Here is an 18,731-nt window from a genome sequence, read left to right on the forward strand (position 1 = left end):
CCTTTGTGCTTCAGTTTTGTCTATTAACCCAATAATTACCACCTCCTAGGATTTTTGCAAAGACTAAAGGAGATGTTGGAATCAAAGCGCAAAGCATTATGCTGATACATACGAAGGACTCATTATTGTTTTTAAAATTTAACTTAAATATACCTCCCTATTGCTTTCAGCCTTCAGTCCCAGGTTTGTCTTCACATTCTATTAGTGAAAACAGACACCTCAAATAATTAGTAAACAATATGGCATATAAAGAGCTAATCCCCCTAAAATACAGTGAGTTCCTAGAAACCAAGAAGAAAAAGCCATCAATCCATTTACTTAATAATAGACAAAGAACAAGAATAAACACTTTGCATGGAAAAGTCAATATAAATAACCCCAGAACATAAAAATGCAAGTTAAAACAACCCCAAAAATAACATTTCCCCATTTTTCAGACTGGGTAAAACTCAAAAACTGTTTGGCTATACACTCTTTGGTGAGACTGGGGGAAACCGGCATTCTCATCCAAAGCACAGCCTGGTGGGATTGGTGTGCTATGCCCCTGGGGAGGGCAATTTGGCAGTGTCTAGCCACATTATAAATTCATTTACTCTTTGAGTCAACACTCTTACAGAAATTATTCTATAGACATACTTGCACATGCTTAATTTATTTTTTTAAATAACCCTCTTTTATTTATTTTTAACTTTTTTAAAGCTTTTATTTATTTATTTGCCAGAGAGAGAGCACAAGCAGGGGGAGTGGCAGGCAGAGGGAGAGGGAGAAGCAGACTCCCCGCTGAGTAGGGAGCCCCATGCGGGGCTCGATCCCAGGATCCTGGGATCATGACCTGAGCTGAAGGCAGCCGCTTAACCGGCTGAGCCATCCAGGTGCCTCTATTCACAAACTTTTTAATTTAACTTAATTTAATTTTAATTCCAGTGTAGTTAACATACAGTGTTATATTAGTTTCCGGTCTATAATACAGTGATTCAACACTTCCGTACATCACCCGGTGCTCATCAGGACAAGTGCGCTTCTTAATCCCCATCACCCCACCCACCTCCCCTCTGGTCACCATCAGTTTGTTCTCTAGAGTTAAGAATCTTTCTTGGTTCACAAACTTTTACACCTGCCACCCTGCACTATTAGCATGTTGCATTTGCAGCTAACCAAAACATGTGGGTATATAAGTTGTTTTTTTCCCTCTAAATGACTGTATAATTTCAAAATGTAATTTTAGCCATAGTACTGGGTGTACTTCATCAGCTTGGAAGATGTTAAATTCGGAGGCAAAGAATATTCATGATAATTGCCTATGACCTGCATCTATCACTTAGAACACATTGAAGAAGACCCTAGAAAGGGGACTTACCTCAGTATGGAATAATCCACAAAATCAAGCTAATGCTGATGCTGGAGTGAGGGTCTTCTCATTAGAATGTGTCTTATAAAGGGAAATGTATGGCCACAAAGCCCAGGGCCATCCTTGTAGGGCTGTCACCAGTCCACACTGCGTCTTGACAAAAAAAAAAAAGATATTCTTCTTTGGGTGGACACAGATCTATGCCACAGGCTTGCATCCTCTGCTGGAGGTCTTGGATTTTGTGCCAGTGTTGGGAATTGAACATAGGTCACAAAGGTCACTGGGATCTAAGACAATGTCATGTAAAGCTGTGAGAGGTACATAAGGAAGGACAAATGAGGATGTCAACTGAGGGATAATAGTGTTAGAAAGATGACATGGCATGTGATGCGTCATGACGTGGTATGAAGGTGGTGACGGCATGCCGTGGTGTGGGGTGGTGTGCGGTGTGGTGCTGTGTATGTGCTGTGTCCTGGTGGCATGACACGACATGGCGTATGGTGCGCTGTGCTTCCGGCTATGGCATTTGGGGACAGAAAAATCACAGGCGTCAAGAGGACTTGGAGTTCCATCTCCATCAAGTTACTGACCTTTAATGTCATTAAACTCTCAGGAAAAGAGGAAGATAATCACAATAACTAACATTTAAGTTACATGCTTATTACGCTCTAAACAAGATAATTGAATGGATTGTCTCATTTTAGGCTTCAACAATTTATGAGGCATTTTTTTTTTTTTTTAATCACACTCATGCTATTGACGAAGATACTGAAGCTTTGAGAGGTCAAGGAATTTGCTCTGAGGATCACAACCAGAAATGACAGGACCAGAACTTGGACTTAGGGCAATCGGACTGCAAAGCAGATGCCGTTAGCACTATTCTCAGACTTGCTTCAAGGACTAAAGTAGACTGAACGGTTTGTGGCTGGCTTCTTAAGCAAAGCTAGATGGACCTGATTTGGAGTCACGTCACAGCTAATAATGCAGCCAAGTAGAAAGAAATTGTCTCTGCACAGTCTCTGCACAAAGCAGACTCAGTGGCTGATCAATGTTCATTTCTTACATAAATCGTTAAGTGGTTGTGGCAAGAAAGTGTGTGTTCTAGGACTTATGATTTAACTGAGAGTATCTCAAAGTGGATTTTAAAAACTCTTAGGATGGGGCGCCTGGGTGGCTCAGTCGGTTAAGCGTCTGCCTTTGGCTCAGGTCATGATCCCAGGATCCTGGAATCAAGCCCCGTGTCAGGCTCCCTGCTCAATGGGGATCCTGCCTCTCCCTCTGCCACTCCCCCTCTGCCCCTCTCCCTGCTTGTGCTCTCTCTCTCTCTCTCTCAAATAAATAAATAAAATCTTTAAAAAAATAAAAAATAAAAACTCTTAGGCTGACTGCTTTTTTGAGGTACGTCGGTAGAAGAGGCTTTTATTTTGAAATGTAATTATCAGTAGCTCCCATTTTGCTTTTATACAGCATTTCTTCCTCCTCAGGTTTTCAAAATCTAACGCCTATGTTTTGCTACTCATGGAATATTTGAAATTTAATTTGGGGTTTTGAGCATTCCTAATTTCAAACATTATCTCATATTGGAACATATCTTATAAAACAGAAATAAGTGAATGACATCTTGGGACAAATTAGCTTAAAACTGCAATCTGGGGCACATCAGTTGGCAGATCCTTTGACTTTCACAGACACTCATACACGGAGTCAAGATCAAAATATATGTAGAAAATGTATTCTAATAGGTGTATAGAAAATAGTGCCAGAGGTAGCCATACTAACCAAGGTTAGTTTCAGACTATTCAAAAAAGGTAACTGTGAGATGGTGTCCAACTTCAGATGGAATATCTAGAAATTCACATAACTTTGTGAATGTGTTTGACTGAACATCAAAGCACCAGCACTTCCGTCCTTAGAAATTCTTTACCTATTTTTTAGCCTATATGAATTCTCCACATCCTTCAAGATGGAGCTTCAATCCATCTTGGAAAGGAAAGTGACAAAAAGATTAATGTCCTGTATCAACAGAGTATTCATTTTGCTCCACTGAGCTCTCTGATCTATGGGCTGAGGTAAAGTGTGTGCTTCAAGCAAGACAATAACTCAGCCATCGATGTGCCAGAGTTTGGGAGTATTGATCCAAGTGGCTCTCAGTGCTAAGTCAGGAAACCATAGCAAGATTTCTTTTCTTCCCACTTTCTTTCCTTTTATCCCCAGGAAGAAAAAGGACAATAAACAACAAGCAATAAACTCAAAACATCCATAATTTCTGAAATTCATGCAAAATTTCAATCAGCTGCACATTCTAAGGGGGTAACTAAAATATCGCATTTTTCTAGTGTAACCTACCTAAGTGATCAATAAAAATGCATTGTGGGGTTTTTCTTTAAATTTTTTTTTAAGTAGGCTCCACACTGGGCTTTGAACTCACGACCCTGAAAGCAAGACCTGAGCTGAGATCAAGAGTCAGACGCTTAACTGAGCCACCCAGGCACCCTTATATTGTGTTTTTAGGAATTTGGAGAAGGGCTGCTATTGAGAAAATAGTAAGACTTGCTCAGGGGCTTTGAAAATGGTATCATTTTAGAGAGGCAAAGGGAAGCAGTTGGAAGTTATTTTAGGGGCAGAAATAATAGCAAAGTCAAGAGCAAAATAATGAGTAGGAAAGAATTCCAACTCCAACAGAAGAGTTTGGGAAGCAGAGGAAACTCAGGCCAGAAGGAGTGGCTGGGATTATGGAGTCAGCATGAGGGCTTTATAAAGATGGTGGGACATAGGGATCCGGTGATTGTTTTAGAGCAATTAGTCCAAAAATAGCTTCCACAATGGTAGCATATAGGTTTGGGGGTCATGTCAAATAAATTTGTGATTTTTTTAAATTATAAAAGTAATAATACATGATCACTATACAATTTTTTAGAAATATAGACATACACAAGTTAAAAAGTTTCAGTTCCCATCCCTACTTCCGGGTCTCTCTGAGAGAGAGAAAGAGATCTACTTTATATTTGAAAAGTCAGTATTCCATAGAATGAATGTTCTAAAATTCATTTAAGCATTCCCCTTCTGTTGAGCATTTATGATGTCACCATTCTTTTGTTGTTATAATTATGGTGCAGTGAACATCCTTTGAGTATATGACTTTTTGATAGGACCACTGACACTCAAGAATGTAAATATTTTTAACCGTCTTTTTACTTTACTACACAGCTATTTGAAAATGGCCTAGTAAAACATTCTTCTTTGTGTCAAAATGGAAGAATTAGAAGAAAACGAAGCAAAGAAAGAGCAGGATTCAACAGTATGGAGGCTAAGAAAAAGTGGTTCCAGCAGATGCTATGAAAAAACAGTAAACATCCACCAGGACTCGCATTGAAGTATAGCCTGGAATTCCAGACCTCAGACCCAACAGCTCTCAAAGAAACAGGAGAAGGTGGGTTCAAAAGAAGGACTTTACTACAGAAGTGCCTGTTTAGGAAAATGTCACAGAACTGAAGGGATTGAAGCTCCATCTTGAAGGATGTGGAGAATTCATATAGGCTAAAAAATAGGTAAAGAATTTCTAAGGACGGAAGTGCTGGTGCTTTGATGTTCAGTCAAACACATTCACAAAGTTATGTGAATTTCTAGATATTCCATCTGAAGTTGGACACCATCTCACAGTTACCTTTTTTGAATAGTCTGAAACAACCTGTCATGTTTGAGGTGAAAAAGTTGACTCCCTAAACAAGCTCTAGTATGTGAACAGTTAAAATTGTCTGAGTAAAACCACAAATAAATAAGAGCTTGCAGAGGATACTGCATTTCTTTGTTCTGTAAGATCTCATAAAATGAGAGCAGAAGCCTCCATCAAATGTGTCCTGGAAGAGGAACCAGCAACCAATTACTATGTCAATAATTCAATATAAGCATTAAATTTTCATGGTTTTTAAAAACTCTTTAAGATAATCTGCAGGACATCATCTACTGCATCTGGTGTTTGGAACCCTCTAATCATGACTCCTACGAATTGTACTTTGTTCCAGTTAAGGACTGAATTAACAGATTGGGGCACAAACAAAAGTCAATTCTATTTAAGTGTGTGTTTTTTAAAAATTGGTTAACAATTAGCTGGAATTTTAATCTGTCCCTCAACACAAAGTAGTTTTTCAAAATAAATGCTTCTTGAAGAGAGCAGTTGGAAAGAAAACAGAGAATCAAGTTTCCTCTTTCCTAAAGTGTGTAGAAACACGCCAGAGTGGTGGGGGGTGGGAGGGATGGGGTGGCTGGGTGATGGACATTGGGGAGGGTATGTGCTATGGTGAGCGCTATGAATTATGTAAGACTGATGAATCACAGACCTGTACCTCTGAAACAAATAATACATTATATGTTAAAAAGAAAAAAAAGAAGATAGCAGGAAGGGAGAAATGAAGCGGGGGGAATCGGAGGGGGAGACGAACCATGAGAGACTATGGACTCTGAGAAACAAACTGAGGGTTCTAGAGGGGAGGGGGGTGGGGGAATGGGTTAGCCTGGTGATGGGTATTAAAGACGGCACGTACTGCATGAAGCACTGGGTGTTATACACAAACAATGAATCATGGAACACTACATCAGAAACTAATGATGCACTGTATGGTGACTAACATAACATAATAAAATTTAAAAAAATAATAAAATAAAAAATATATTAAAAAAAAAAAGAAACAGGCCAGAGTTAATGTATACATTCTGTTCTATCTCTGTTTTGTTATCTTTGCTCCAAACTCATGTATATTATTCAAACCTATTACAGTTGACGCTTGAAAAAAATGGGGGTTAGGGGCACCGACTCCCTGCACAGCCAAAAATCCACATATAACTTTTGAGTCCCCCAAAACTTAACTACTAATAGCCCACTGTTGACTAGAAGCCTCATCAGTAACATAAACAATTAACACATATTTTGTATGCTATGTGGATTATATTCTGTATTTTTACAACTAAGTAAGCTAGAGAAAAGAAAATAGTAAATTATTTTAAGAAAATCATAAGAGAAAATACATTTACAGTACTATACTATATTTATCCAAAAATTCTCATGTAAGTGGACCCTTGCAGTTCAAACCTAGGTTGTTCAAGGGTCAACTGTATTTTTTATTTACCTGTAAGTTTGTAAGGCAGATGCTTTTATATTTTGAAAAGAAACCACAGGTTAAAACAGTTATACAGGGGCGCCTGGGTGGCTCAGTCGGTTGGGTGTCTGCCTTCGGCTCAGGTCGTGGTCTCAGGGTCCTAGGATCGAGCCCCACATCGGGCTCCCTGCTCTGCAGGGAGCCTGCTTCTCTGCCTACTTGTGCTCTCTCTCCATCTGTCAGATAAATAAAATCTTAAAAAAAAAAAAACAGCTACACAATTGCTTGTTAGCTGCTGCTAATTTGTCAGAAGATCTCAGAGAGAGCCTTGAAAATGATATTCATTAAGGGAATTCTGGGTTTTTTAAAGATTTTTAAAAAAATTCATTTGAGAGAGAGAGTGAGTATGCTCGAACGAGACCTGGGGAGGGGCAGGGAGAGGGACAAGCAGACTCCGTACTGAGCTCACAGCCCGGGGGGGGGGGGGGGGGGGGGGGGGCTGGTTCTCCGGACCCTGAGATCCTGACCTGAACTGAAATCAAGAGTTCGTCCCTTAACTGACTGAGCCACCTTAGGGGTCTAAGGGAATTCTTTAATTCAATTCTTTAATACTTCAGATTTCTCCTGTAAATTGCAAAATTAATAGTTTCAGTACTATTTCTTAATATATCTTTACATCCTATATATGAATCTTTTCTTTTTGACTGAAAGAAATGGAAGAAAATTTACCATTTGTTGACTACTTGCTATGTGCCTGCCAGTCACCTTGCTAATGCTTAAAGTTTCCATCATGTCAATCAATAAATATTCTAAAGTCAAACCTAATAATGATATAACAAACTTGATTTTTACTTAAAAGTCAGTATTTATTTTTCACTGTTTTTAAACTTCATTCATCCAATATATACTGAGTGCCTACTATGTGCTTGTCACTTACCCCAGTTTCTGGGGGAAGAACAGTGAATGAGGTAGATGTATAGTCCTTGGCTCCACAGAAGACAGAAACAAACCATAAACAAACAAAAACACAACTATGTAGGCATGGCAGGGACTGCTAATTGTCTCCCAGTGTCTGTTCTGTCCTTCTGTCCTTCAGCAATAGACAACCGCCACCCCCCACGAATTTACCATATGGTCACCCAGCTAAATACCACACTCCCCCACTTCCCTCTAGGTATAGCCACGTGACAGGATGTGAACAAAAGCCATTTGTGTTGCTTCTGAATCCCGTCTTTAAAGAAGAAGCTGGTTAACCTCCACCCTTTCTTTGCCCTTTCCATGGGCTAGCCCACCAATGGGGTCCCACTGAGCCAGCTTTAGCAATGCAGATGGAGGCAACACTCGAGTGGGTGATGGACAAGACAGAAGGAATCAAGTCTTGGATGACCTCCTGGGACAGACCCTCACCCGCTTCTGGACTGTTACATAAGAGAGAAATAAAATTCTAGCTTGTTTGAGCCACTCTATTTTTGTATCTCTTTGTTATAGCAGCTTAGGTTGTCCTCTAACTAATACAGCAGATAAATCAAGGAACTTATAGTTATAATTAAGTGCTTTGAAGGAAATGAACAAGAAAAAATAAAAAGTTATCAGTGGGGAGGGGTGGATTACTTTAGAGAAGATGTGTAGGCCACTGTGAGGAGGTGACATTTGAGCTGAGACCAAAGGATGAGAAGAGGCAATCGGTAGCTTTTAAATTTTACCATGGTGCCTTCAGTTCTTTGTCCTTCCCTGTGTTGTGAACCGCACTGTTTCTCTCACTCTTGCCCACATGCCAGGGTACAGTTCTTACACACTTACGTAAAGTTCTGGGGTAGGCCCATTACTGGAGTACCTGATCTCTCTGGATGTGCCATTGTTACCACCTTTACGTGAAAAGTCACATACATCAGTTAACCAGCCAGTGACAGACCGCTGTCTGCCTATGCATGCTTGTCTGCCTTGTCTTACAGTCACACCAGACTGGGAGATCCTTGAGGGCGAGCATGGTCCCATCGTCTCTGTATCCCTAGCACAGTACTTAGCACTTAATAAAAGTTCAATAAATTTTATTGACTGACTTGAGTTTACAAAGTAGGACTCACCAAATGTTTGAGAAATTCCCTCTTCTGTGGCAACAGGAAGATCAGATCTCAAAATGGCTCTGCCTTTTAAGACAGCTTTTCCAAAGGCCTGGTTAATGGTCCAATGATTAAAATCAGGATTTAGATCATCTGTGCTGCCCTCGGTTGGGCTGGATAACCAGCGGTCACTGAGGGGTGGCCGTACTGCAGCATGGTGGTTACATCATGGCTCTTGATCTGGTTTGCTTTGGGCATCTTTGCCCACAAGCCACAGGGCCCTGGACTGTGCTTACAGGACTGAACATGTCCTGCCCACTCACTCCTCCATCCTGGTCTCTACTATCAATGACTCAAGGATGCGGGGAGAGGAGACTTAGCCATGAAATGACTATACCGGGGGCCTTGAGCTTTGTCACTGACATGTTCACCTAGTCCTGCTTCCCTCCTTTCATTTAATTCCATGTGGCTCACCGTTAAACAAAATTACACTGACTAATAATAAGAATGACAACAGTCCATTTATTTAACTTCCCTATGTGCTAGCACTGTGCTGACAGCTGTCAATGCATTAACTCACTTAAACCCTGTAACAATCCTGAGGCAGGTGCCATTATTGCCCCCATTTTATAGATGAAGAAACTGAGTATTAGAGAAAGTGACTTGAAAAGGCATCACACTATTCTAAGGTGAGCAGTCATCTTGGTTTGGTCAGGATCAAGGTGTTTTCCAGGACATAGGACTTTCAGTGTTAAAAGTGGGAGTATCTTGGACAAACGGAGACAAGTAGATCATCCTGTAAGTAGCTGAAGAATCTGACCCTGGGTAGTTGCATCCTAAAGCAATTGCTTTTTTTTTTTTTTTTAAGATTTTATTTATTTGAGAGGGGGAGAGAGAGAGAGAGAAAGAGAGCAAGCACACGCAAGCACAAACAGGGGGGAGCGGCAGAGGGAGAAGCAGACTATCCACTGAGGAGGGAGCCCCATGTGGGATTTAGTCCCAGGACCCTGGGATCATGACCTGAGCCGAAGGCAGACGCTTAACCGACTGAGCCACCCAGGCGTCCCCTAAAGCAATTGCTTTTAATTACGATGTCACACTGCTTGATTTTTTTTATGTGTTCATTATTGTTACAGACTGAATGTAACCCCCCCAAATTCACATGTTGAAACCCTCCCCCTCCAAGGTGATGGTATTAGGAGGTGGAACTTTGGGGTGGTAATTAGACTTAGACGAGGTCTTGAGGGCAGAGCTCCCATGAATGAGATTAGTGCTCATCAGTTGTGAGAGGGCTTGCTGTCTTCTCTCCACCGCGGGAGGACACAGCGAGAAGTCTGCAACCCAGGAGAGGACCCTCAGCACAGCTGGACCATGCTGGCACCCTACCTTAGACTTCCAGCCCCCACAACTGTGAAAAATAAAGTTTTGTTGTTTATAAGCTTCCCGTTGTAGGGTATTTTGTTATAGCAGCCTGAGTTGATGAAGACAATTACTAAAAAAAATGGAAATTCTCTCTAGGGTATTTGGCAAATGGTAAGTGAAGTGATAGCCAGAAAGTCTTTTACATTAAGTAATAACATTATGCACTGCAATCTCTCCATTATAGGGTTTTTCAAAACACTAACAACATAAGTACTTTAAGAGAGATGCTTGCTTTTTTTTTTTTTTTTTTTGAGAGAGAGAGAGAAGGGTGGGGGCAGGGCAGAGGGAGAGGGAGAGAGAGAATCCCAAGCAGACTCCACGGCCAGTGTGTAGCCCAACGTGGGGCTCGATCTCACGACCCTGAGATCATGACCTGAGCCAAAATCAAGAGTCAGATGCTTAACCGACTGAGCCACCCAGGCGCCCCTAAGAAAGACTTTTTTTGATTTGGCACCTGAATAAAGTCAGTATCAATACACAGCAAGCATTTCTTAGGCTATATATTATGAACATGAATATCAAGATTCACTATTAAACCTCATTAGAAATGAAATACATTTTTTTGAACACTTTCCCCAGCAATGAGTTGTTTTACCTCGAGTTCCAGAAGAGCTGACAAGAACTGTGTTGGGAAGCCTGAAGGAGCAAGGCCTGTTCCTTGCAGAACCCGTCCCATGGGGCAAGAAGCTGAGAAAGCAGAATTCAGAAATGCAGTTCATAAGATCGGCCACGCAGATCTTGTTTTGTATTAAGAGTAAACTTAAACAGAAGATTTTTAGAGTTATTTATCTTTCCCTTTATCACATAATAGTCTTATGCCATCCCTGTAAACATCAAAAGCCTAGGCACCTCTTGGCTGGTTCGGGGGAAAGAATCCACCTTGATTTATCATGTGGTCACTGGGAGAGACACTGCATCGACCAGCACTTCTCATACCAAGGGCAGAGGTAGTCTGCTGCCCTCCAGGAGTTTACGGTACATTGGCTACAGCTGGGATGAAAGGTAATGAACAGAAGATACAGGAAGGGGGTGGCTCAGTCAGTTAAGTGTCTGCCTTTGGCTCAGGTCGTGATCCCGGGGTCCTGGGATGGAGCCCCACATCAGGCTCCTTGCTCTCTGGGGCACCTGCTTCTTCCTCTCCCTCTGCCTCTCCCACCACCACCCCCCACCCCGCCCCTGCTCATGCTCTCTCTCTCAAATAAATTAAATCTTAAAAAAAAAAAAAAGAATTGTGCAATAACATGAGCTCTTCTTCTTCTCTCAGTCACCTATCGTCAGCAGGCTCTGTATTTTGAGTTATTTCTCTAAAAGCTGTGATGGACTCATTTAGACCCTTTCCCAGTCTCATTCCCCAACCGATATTTTGGTCCCAGATTTGCAAAATGGCAGAGCAGGAGCAGGGAGCCACCTGTATGGAATCCATCAAAGTCACAGGCCTCTGCAGGGGTCTTCAGTGGGCTTCTCACCAAACAGGCTAAGAAGAACCAAGAGTTGCTGGTAGACCCATCGGTCTGAACTACGCACGAGGGGTGCAGGCTTTGCTTTGTAAGGTGCCAAGTTGGCTCCTTAATTTTTACAAAATTAAAGCCCAAATGCATCTGCGAGCACCATGGAGGTGTGTGAATCATAAGCATTCATAAAATGTCATGCCTAAATTAAGTCTTACCATCAAATAGTATTTATTAAACGCCCACATGCTGCCTAGGCATGGCAGTGTTCGAGGCACATTAGCAAAAAATGCTGTATCTTCAGCCATGAAAATACTTTATAATAAAATGCCACACTGCTGCTGGAGGCCAGAAAGATTATTTTTTTACTGTGACTATTCTCACCATAAATTTCAAATAAACAGTGGAATGGGGTAACTTCTCCCATATGGTGGAATCTTCACTGGAGTGCTTCATGTTCAATTATCCTTATCAGTAAATAAAAGGCTTATATGCAAGCCAATTATGCTTCTTGTGGATATGACAAGACATTCTCAGAAGAATTACTCATGTATGGATTCATGTCATTTTGCACTATGCTTATTAAAATTATGAGACCACAAAAAACGCAGTGAGAAGGAATGTCTATACATTTAAATTGTCAAAGAACCATTTTGTTTTAGATGTGAGTATCCTATTCATTATTTATTGCTATTGCCTTTTATGATCACATCTGAAAATACATAGACTAAAAATTTCATAAAAGCTGAACAGATAGAACATCTGAAGACAAGAGCACCGAAATTACTTTTTATATCTGGAGGCCCAGGACACACATAATTACTGGGAAAAGAAAATTTTTAGTCAGTCAACTGATGCTTCATCTACAGGACATTAAAAAAAAAAATCTGCTTTTATATAATGTAATTGGTTTTTAAAAAACTAAACTGTATTAATCAACCTGTTGTTTCCACATTTTTAGAACGATTCTGAGATAGCTTTCAATTTGAAGGAGTTATGCTATCCCTCAGGGATTTTTTTTTTTTTTTTTTTACTCCTTAGTTACTTTCATTTACAAATGTGCTCACTATAAGTCCATTCCATTGTTCAACTTATCAATTACCTTTAACTGCCTTCCACGTGCTCAGCATTCTATCTGGAAATTTAGGTGCCGAAGAAGCAAAAGAAGGTCAAAATAACAGCTTTCCAAATTAGGTTCCAAATTAAGTTCCATGACAGCCTAATTCCTTCCTCTCCTTCCACAAGATTTAAGAAAAAAAAAAAAAAAAAAAAAGGTGCAATAAGAGGAAATCTTCGCTTCTAGCTGGTTCCTTTGCTAACATGATGCTAAATCAGGCAACTATGACTAGGCATCTTTTAGGTTCTTGCCTTTCTGTTCAAGGAATCTCCTAGGCTGTGAAAAACACTCATCCCCTAAGATGAATGAGACTGAGACACAGCTCTTGTCCTTCATTATTTAATAATCTCAGGTTCTCAAAAATGTAGGCAACCCACTAATAAAATTCTTATTGGTCAATAAGGGACTCTTTTTGCCATTTTAGATACGGTGAAATTTAGAGCTTAGAAAAAAAATTAAAATATGTGTTATTCATGAAACCCTGTGGTCATGTCTGTGGGGTCCCTGTGATTGAACTCCAGGTAAATGGTCCAGCTTTAGGTGTTGGAGCTCTTTGGTACACCAGTCATCGTGCTCCTTTGGATGAAGTTCAAGTCATGCCCCATTCACACTGCATTCTGTCTCTAATAAATACTGACTGTTACAGAAAAATTCCAGAGCAATGAATTTCAGATGGCTTGCTATAAATTAATATAATAGTAAATTTGTTCGTTAAGGGATCCTTACCTTAATGTAGTTCATAAATTAGGCCTTAACTGCATGATCCTTTCCTGAAGTATTTGAAGTGGCTCCTCAGGTAAGAAGAGCCCCAAAGACAGTTAAGCTCAAATCTGTGAGATATATTTCAAAGGGTGTCTATCTCATTAGCTATAAAACTATTGCCATGCCTCGTTAGTTATATTAGAAAAAACATCACCATTTACTTCTTGTTACAATAAAAACAATACCATATTAAACCCAATTAAGAAAAAACTAAAGATAGTATTAAGTCATGTAATTTACTGCTGTGGTTCCAAGAATAAATGAGGAAGTATTCTATATCTATAATGTATATTCTGATGCCAAAAGCTAATTTCTGAAAAATAAACCAGCACAGAAAAGAGAACACACTTTAAACCAATAACCAATATTCATTTACAGGGGATAAATATTCTCATTTTGGATTAAACCTTTAAATATCTCACAAAAGCTAAATTTTCCATAATCGAGTATCAAAAATAGTTGTTCTATCAGGTGAAGAGTCTCCTGAAGATACTGCTGTGTCCTCAACCGAGCTACCAACTCATCCCTCTATGCCTAAGATTCAGTAGGGGCAGGGGCATGACAAGTAAGTGGGAGCATTGTCATTTCTCAGGTATACAGGTTATGATATATCTTGTCTTTTCATTTACTGTCTTTCTTCTCCTTTCTACCCTGCTTTTTGACAATCTCATTAATTATCATACACTAGAGAAGATGAAAGAAAAGGACAAGACAGGAAAAGAAAGGACTATTCAGCTCATCCTCTGGTACTTCATTTTTGCATATTCAGGAAGGGATATCATAATAAGATGATAGAATATAGTGACTGAAATAAGGATTTTAGATTATCTGAAGGTTTTTTTTTTTTAAAAGATTTTATTTATTTATTTATTTGAGAGACAGAGAGAGCACGAGCAGGGGGAGGGGTAGAAGGAGAGGGGGAAGCGGACTCCTGGCTGAGCAGGGAACCCGATGTGGGGCTGGATCCCAGGACCCCAGGATCATAACCTCAGTGGAAGGAAGATGCTTAACCAACTGAGCAACCCAGGCGTGCCAGATTATCTGAAGGTTTTATCCACCTACACCTTTCTTTCTTTTGTGTTAATAATGGAGAGTTACTGTTATTTTCTCCATTATTGAAAGATTGGGATAAACCTGCATACATGTTTGCTAACTAGAATGTGAGGTTTACAAATCTTGGGCTAGTATCCACAGTATGGGAAAAGAATATCTATAGTGATCTGCTAGTACCATTAAATGAAAGGAAAACTTTAAATGCCTTAACTAGCAGAATTAAAACATAATGCAACTGCTGAGTTAATGATAGCATAATTCCTTACTGTTCTATGACCCCCTCAAAATGTGAATTGCTTACTAAATTGACTTTTTAAAATTGCTGAATTTCTCCCCAAAGTATTCTGCATCCCACCAGGTAGAATGTGGAATCAACTCTGAGTACAAAAGTGGCGTATAATCTGTACAGCGCCATACAGATCATTGTAACTTGGCTCCGAGGGGCTGGTTTCTTCCCACCTCTGCAGTTCCAGCTGTGCCACCCGCTGGGTTAGCTGGGCCAACATGGGCAAAATCGAGAGCTGGAGTAATTAGGCAAATAATTCAGGCCAACAATATGACTGAGAAATAAACTCTTTGGCAGTCTCTCTCTACACTGATAAATTCAGTTCATAATAGTCCAATTCTTTACTTTTTTTCCCCAAAAGCCTCAAATAAAAACATGTGAAGTCAATGAAATTCAAGTAATTTTCACTCAGAATCTAATATTTACATATGTATTCTTTTTTTAAAAAAATATTTACTTATTTGTTTTGTTTTTTTTTAAGATTTTATTTATTTATTTGACAGAGAGAGAGCACACAAGCAGGGGGAGTGGCAGGCAGAGGGAGAGGGAGAAGCAGACTCCCCACTAAACAGGGAACCCAATGCAGGGCTCGATCCCAGGACCCTGGGATCATGACCTGAGCTGAAGGCAGACGGTTAACTGACTGAGCCACCCAGGAGCCCCTATTTGTTTATTTTGAGAGAGAGAGCACAAGTTGGAGGGGAAGAGGAAGTGAGAATCCCAAGCAGACTCTCTGCACTGCATGGAGTTGGACCCAGGACCCTATCTCATGACCCTGAGATCATGACCTGGGTGGAAACTAAGAGTCCAACACTTACCTGACTGCACCACCCAAGTGTCCCTACATATGTTTTCTTAATGTTCCCTTCTGAACAAACCATGAACTATGTGGATAAATCTGGTCACAGTATTTTACTACCACCAAAGTTGAGCTTTGAGGAGGGATATGGTAAAATCAGCCAAAAGCCAACTCACAAAATACCCACAAATATTCCCAAAGGGAGATGGCATGAGTGGAAGTCACTCCTCTAAAAAAATCTTCCTGATAATTAAAATATCATCTTTTTCTCATTAATTAAAGAAGCAAAGATGGCCAAGTAACCAATTCAATATTGCTTTACTGAATTAACATTTCAGGGGGAAATTGTTGCAATAATAAACAGACATAGGCTGTAATCTTTTGACGTTGGTCTTAGCAACACTTTTCTAGATATGTCTCCTCAGGCAATGGAAACAAAAGCGAAAATAAGCTATAGGGACTATACTGAAATAAAAAGCTTTTGCACAGCAAAGGAAACCATCAACAAAACAAAAAGGCAACCTACTGAATGGGAGAAGATATTTGCAAGCAATATAGCCAATAAGGAGTTAATATCCAAAACACATAAAGAACTTACACAACTCAACACCCAAAATCCAAATAATTCAATTAAAAAATGGGCAGAGGACCTAAATAGACATTTTTCCAAAGAAGACATACAGATGGTCAACAGACACATGAAAAGATGTTGAACATCACTAATCATCAGGAAAATGCAAATTAAAACCACCATGAGATATCACATTACATCTGTCAGAAATGGCTAAAACCAAAAACACAAGAAATAACAAATGTTGGCGAGGATGTGGAGAAACAGGGAACCCGGTGCACTGTTGTGGGAATATATATTGGTACAGCCACTGTGGAAAACAGTATGGAGAGTCCTCAGAAAATTAAAAATAGAAATACCATATAATTAATATTTCCACTAGTAGGTATTTACCCCCCCAAATGAAAACACAAATTTGGAAAGATATATGCACCCCTATATTTATTTACAAAATTACAGAATTTTTTACAAAAATACAATATTATTTACAATAGCCAAGATATGGAAGCAACCTAAGTGTCCATCGATAGATGTATGGATAAAGAAGATGTGGAATATTATTCAGCCAAAAAAAAAAAAAAAAGAATGACATCTTGCCATTTGTGACAATGTGGAGGGACCTAGAGGGTATTATGCTACGTGAAATAAGACAAAGAGAGAAACACAAATATTGTATGATTTCACTTATATGTGGAATCTAACAAACAAAACAAAGGAATAAACAAAAAATGCAGAGAACAAATTAATGGTTGCCAGAGGGGAGTGGGATGGGTAAATGAGTGAAGGGGAGTGGGAGGTTATTCCAGTTATGGAATGAATAAGTCACAGGGATGAAAGGTATAACATGGGGACTACAGTCAGTGGTATCATATGGTGACAGATGGTAGCTACATTTGTGGGGAGCTGCCAAATCACTATGCTGTACACCTGAAACTAATGTAACAGTGTGTGTCAACTAGACTTTGATAAAAATAATAATAATAAACAGAAACCTCCTTCCACAGTATGGCAAAGATAACTGCCCAGGTGGAACCATGGGACCAGTTCTTGCCAATAGGATGTAAGCACAAGTAATGTGTGTCACCCCTGGGCTGACACACAGGTGGTTAAAAAGGGACTCTCTCAGCTCCTCTTTTCTGGCTACTGGCTGAATGTCTCTGTCCCACATAACATTGAAAACCTTGTATTAAAGACGGTAGAACCAAAATATGGAAGAGGCCTGGGTCCTTGAATCACCATTTGAGGACCATCTACATGCTGCTTAGGAACACACATTTTAGACTTTATGTGAGTGAGAAATAAACCTCTATTGTGTTCAAGCCATTAAACATCTTTGGTTTTTTGGTTTTTTTTAAATAGCAACAAGCATTACTGTAACTTAGAGAAAGCCTATCACAGCATTTTGAACATGGTGCATCTTGATAATGATGATGATATCTAACACTCCTGAATCGTTAACTATGTGCCACACACATTCTAAATCATCTACAGGTATCAATTTGATCCTTATAACAGCTTCACGAGGTAGGTACTATTCATTATTCCTATTTTATTTTTTAAAAGATTTTATTTATTTGACAGAGAGAGACACAGCGAGAGAAGGAACACAAGCAGGGGGAGTGGGAGAGGGAGAAGCAGGCTTCCCACCGAGCAGTGAGCCCTATGCAGGGCTTGATCCCAGGACCCCGGGATCATGACTTGAGCTGAAGGCAGACGCTTAATGACTGAGCCACCCAGGTGCCCCCATTATTCTTATTTTAGAGATGAGAAAATTGAGGCACAGTGAGGTTAAGAATACACGGTAAGAGAAACTGAACTGAAATGCCAGATGATGCATCTCCAGAACAAAAGTAAGACATTTGGTACTCTATATTTTATATGACAAATACCAAAGTCCTCTGTTTCAATGTAAATTTTAATACACTCTCTAAATAGGCAATACAAATTGTGGACTGGTAGCCTGGTTTATTAAAAAGACTATTCAGGGGCGCCTGGGTGGCTCAGTTGGTTAAGTGTCCGACTCTTGGTATTAGCTCAGGTCATGATCTCAGGGTCATGAGATAGAGCCCAATATCAGACTCCATGCTTAGCCTGGAGTCTGCTTGAGATTCTCTCTCCCTCTCTGCCCCTCCCCCTACTCGCTCACCCTCTCTCTCTTTCTCTCGCTCTCTAAATAAATAAATTAATCAATAAAATCTCTAAAAATTAAAAAAAAATAAAAGACCATTCATGCATTCATGGAACAGTAAATTATCTCTAATAACTGAAATAAAGGAGAAAAGCCATTTGAAGGCTGAACTGTTACTCTTACAATCAGGAATAAAAAGTTTTAAATTAAGGGTAGCAGAGATCAATTAATATACATAATATCCAACAATAAAAATTAAATAAAATGTGATTCAATAAGATGCCATATTATAATTGAGTTTAGCCCTTTTCTATCACTTTCCTTTTTATTCTGCAGTCAAAAGCCTATGGTATCTTGGAGAATAAATACTTTGTGCCAACACTTGTGGGAAAAACATCAGTTGGCCAGCCACCGTTCTTCTTTCTCCTGGTTTATGACAAGGTCCATAAAGTAGGAACTTCCTTTGTCTTGGAAGTGTTTGGGGGGGAAAAACTATTTAGCTCCGCTCTCTGCTTCATTTGCCCCTGCCCAAAAGAAGAGGCTGATCTTTCCTCTGCTGGATTAAGCTAAGGAGCTTCAATCTGCCTCCCAGACCCTCTCTGACTCTCCTTTGGAGCTGCACACCCCTCCTTTCTGTCATCAGT

General features: G+C 39.9%; 1 protein-coding gene across 4 annotated transcripts in view; it reads right to left on the reverse strand.

Annotated features, from left to right (window-relative positions):
* The window catches only part of RTN1 (reticulon 1), a 309,875-nt gene that overhangs the window by 101,876 nt on the left and 189,268 nt on the right, over nucleotides 1-18,731 (reverse strand). Inside the window, exon 1 of one of the 4 annotated variants that reach the window (XM_032405230.1) lies at nucleotides 12,474-12,516. The exons of 2 other annotated variants lie outside the window; for them this stretch is intronic. In XM_032405230.1, coding sequence (XP_032261121.1) covers nucleotides 12,474-12,501 — 28 coding nt within the window. In that variant the 5' untranslated portion in view covers nucleotides 12,502-12,516. Of the gene's footprint in view, nucleotides 1-10,518; nucleotides 10,658-12,473; nucleotides 12,517-18,731 lie in introns of those variants that run through there. One more of the 4 variants, XM_032405228.1, reaches the window with a different exon arrangement.

The sequence above is a fragment of the Phoca vitulina genome, unplaced genomic scaffold (genome assembly GCF_004348235.1).
Source record: "Phoca vitulina isolate PV1807 unplaced genomic scaffold, GSC_HSeal_1.0 scaffold7, whole genome shotgun sequence".
Classification (NCBI taxonomy): Eukaryota; Metazoa; Chordata; class Mammalia; order Carnivora; family Phocidae; genus Phoca; species Phoca vitulina.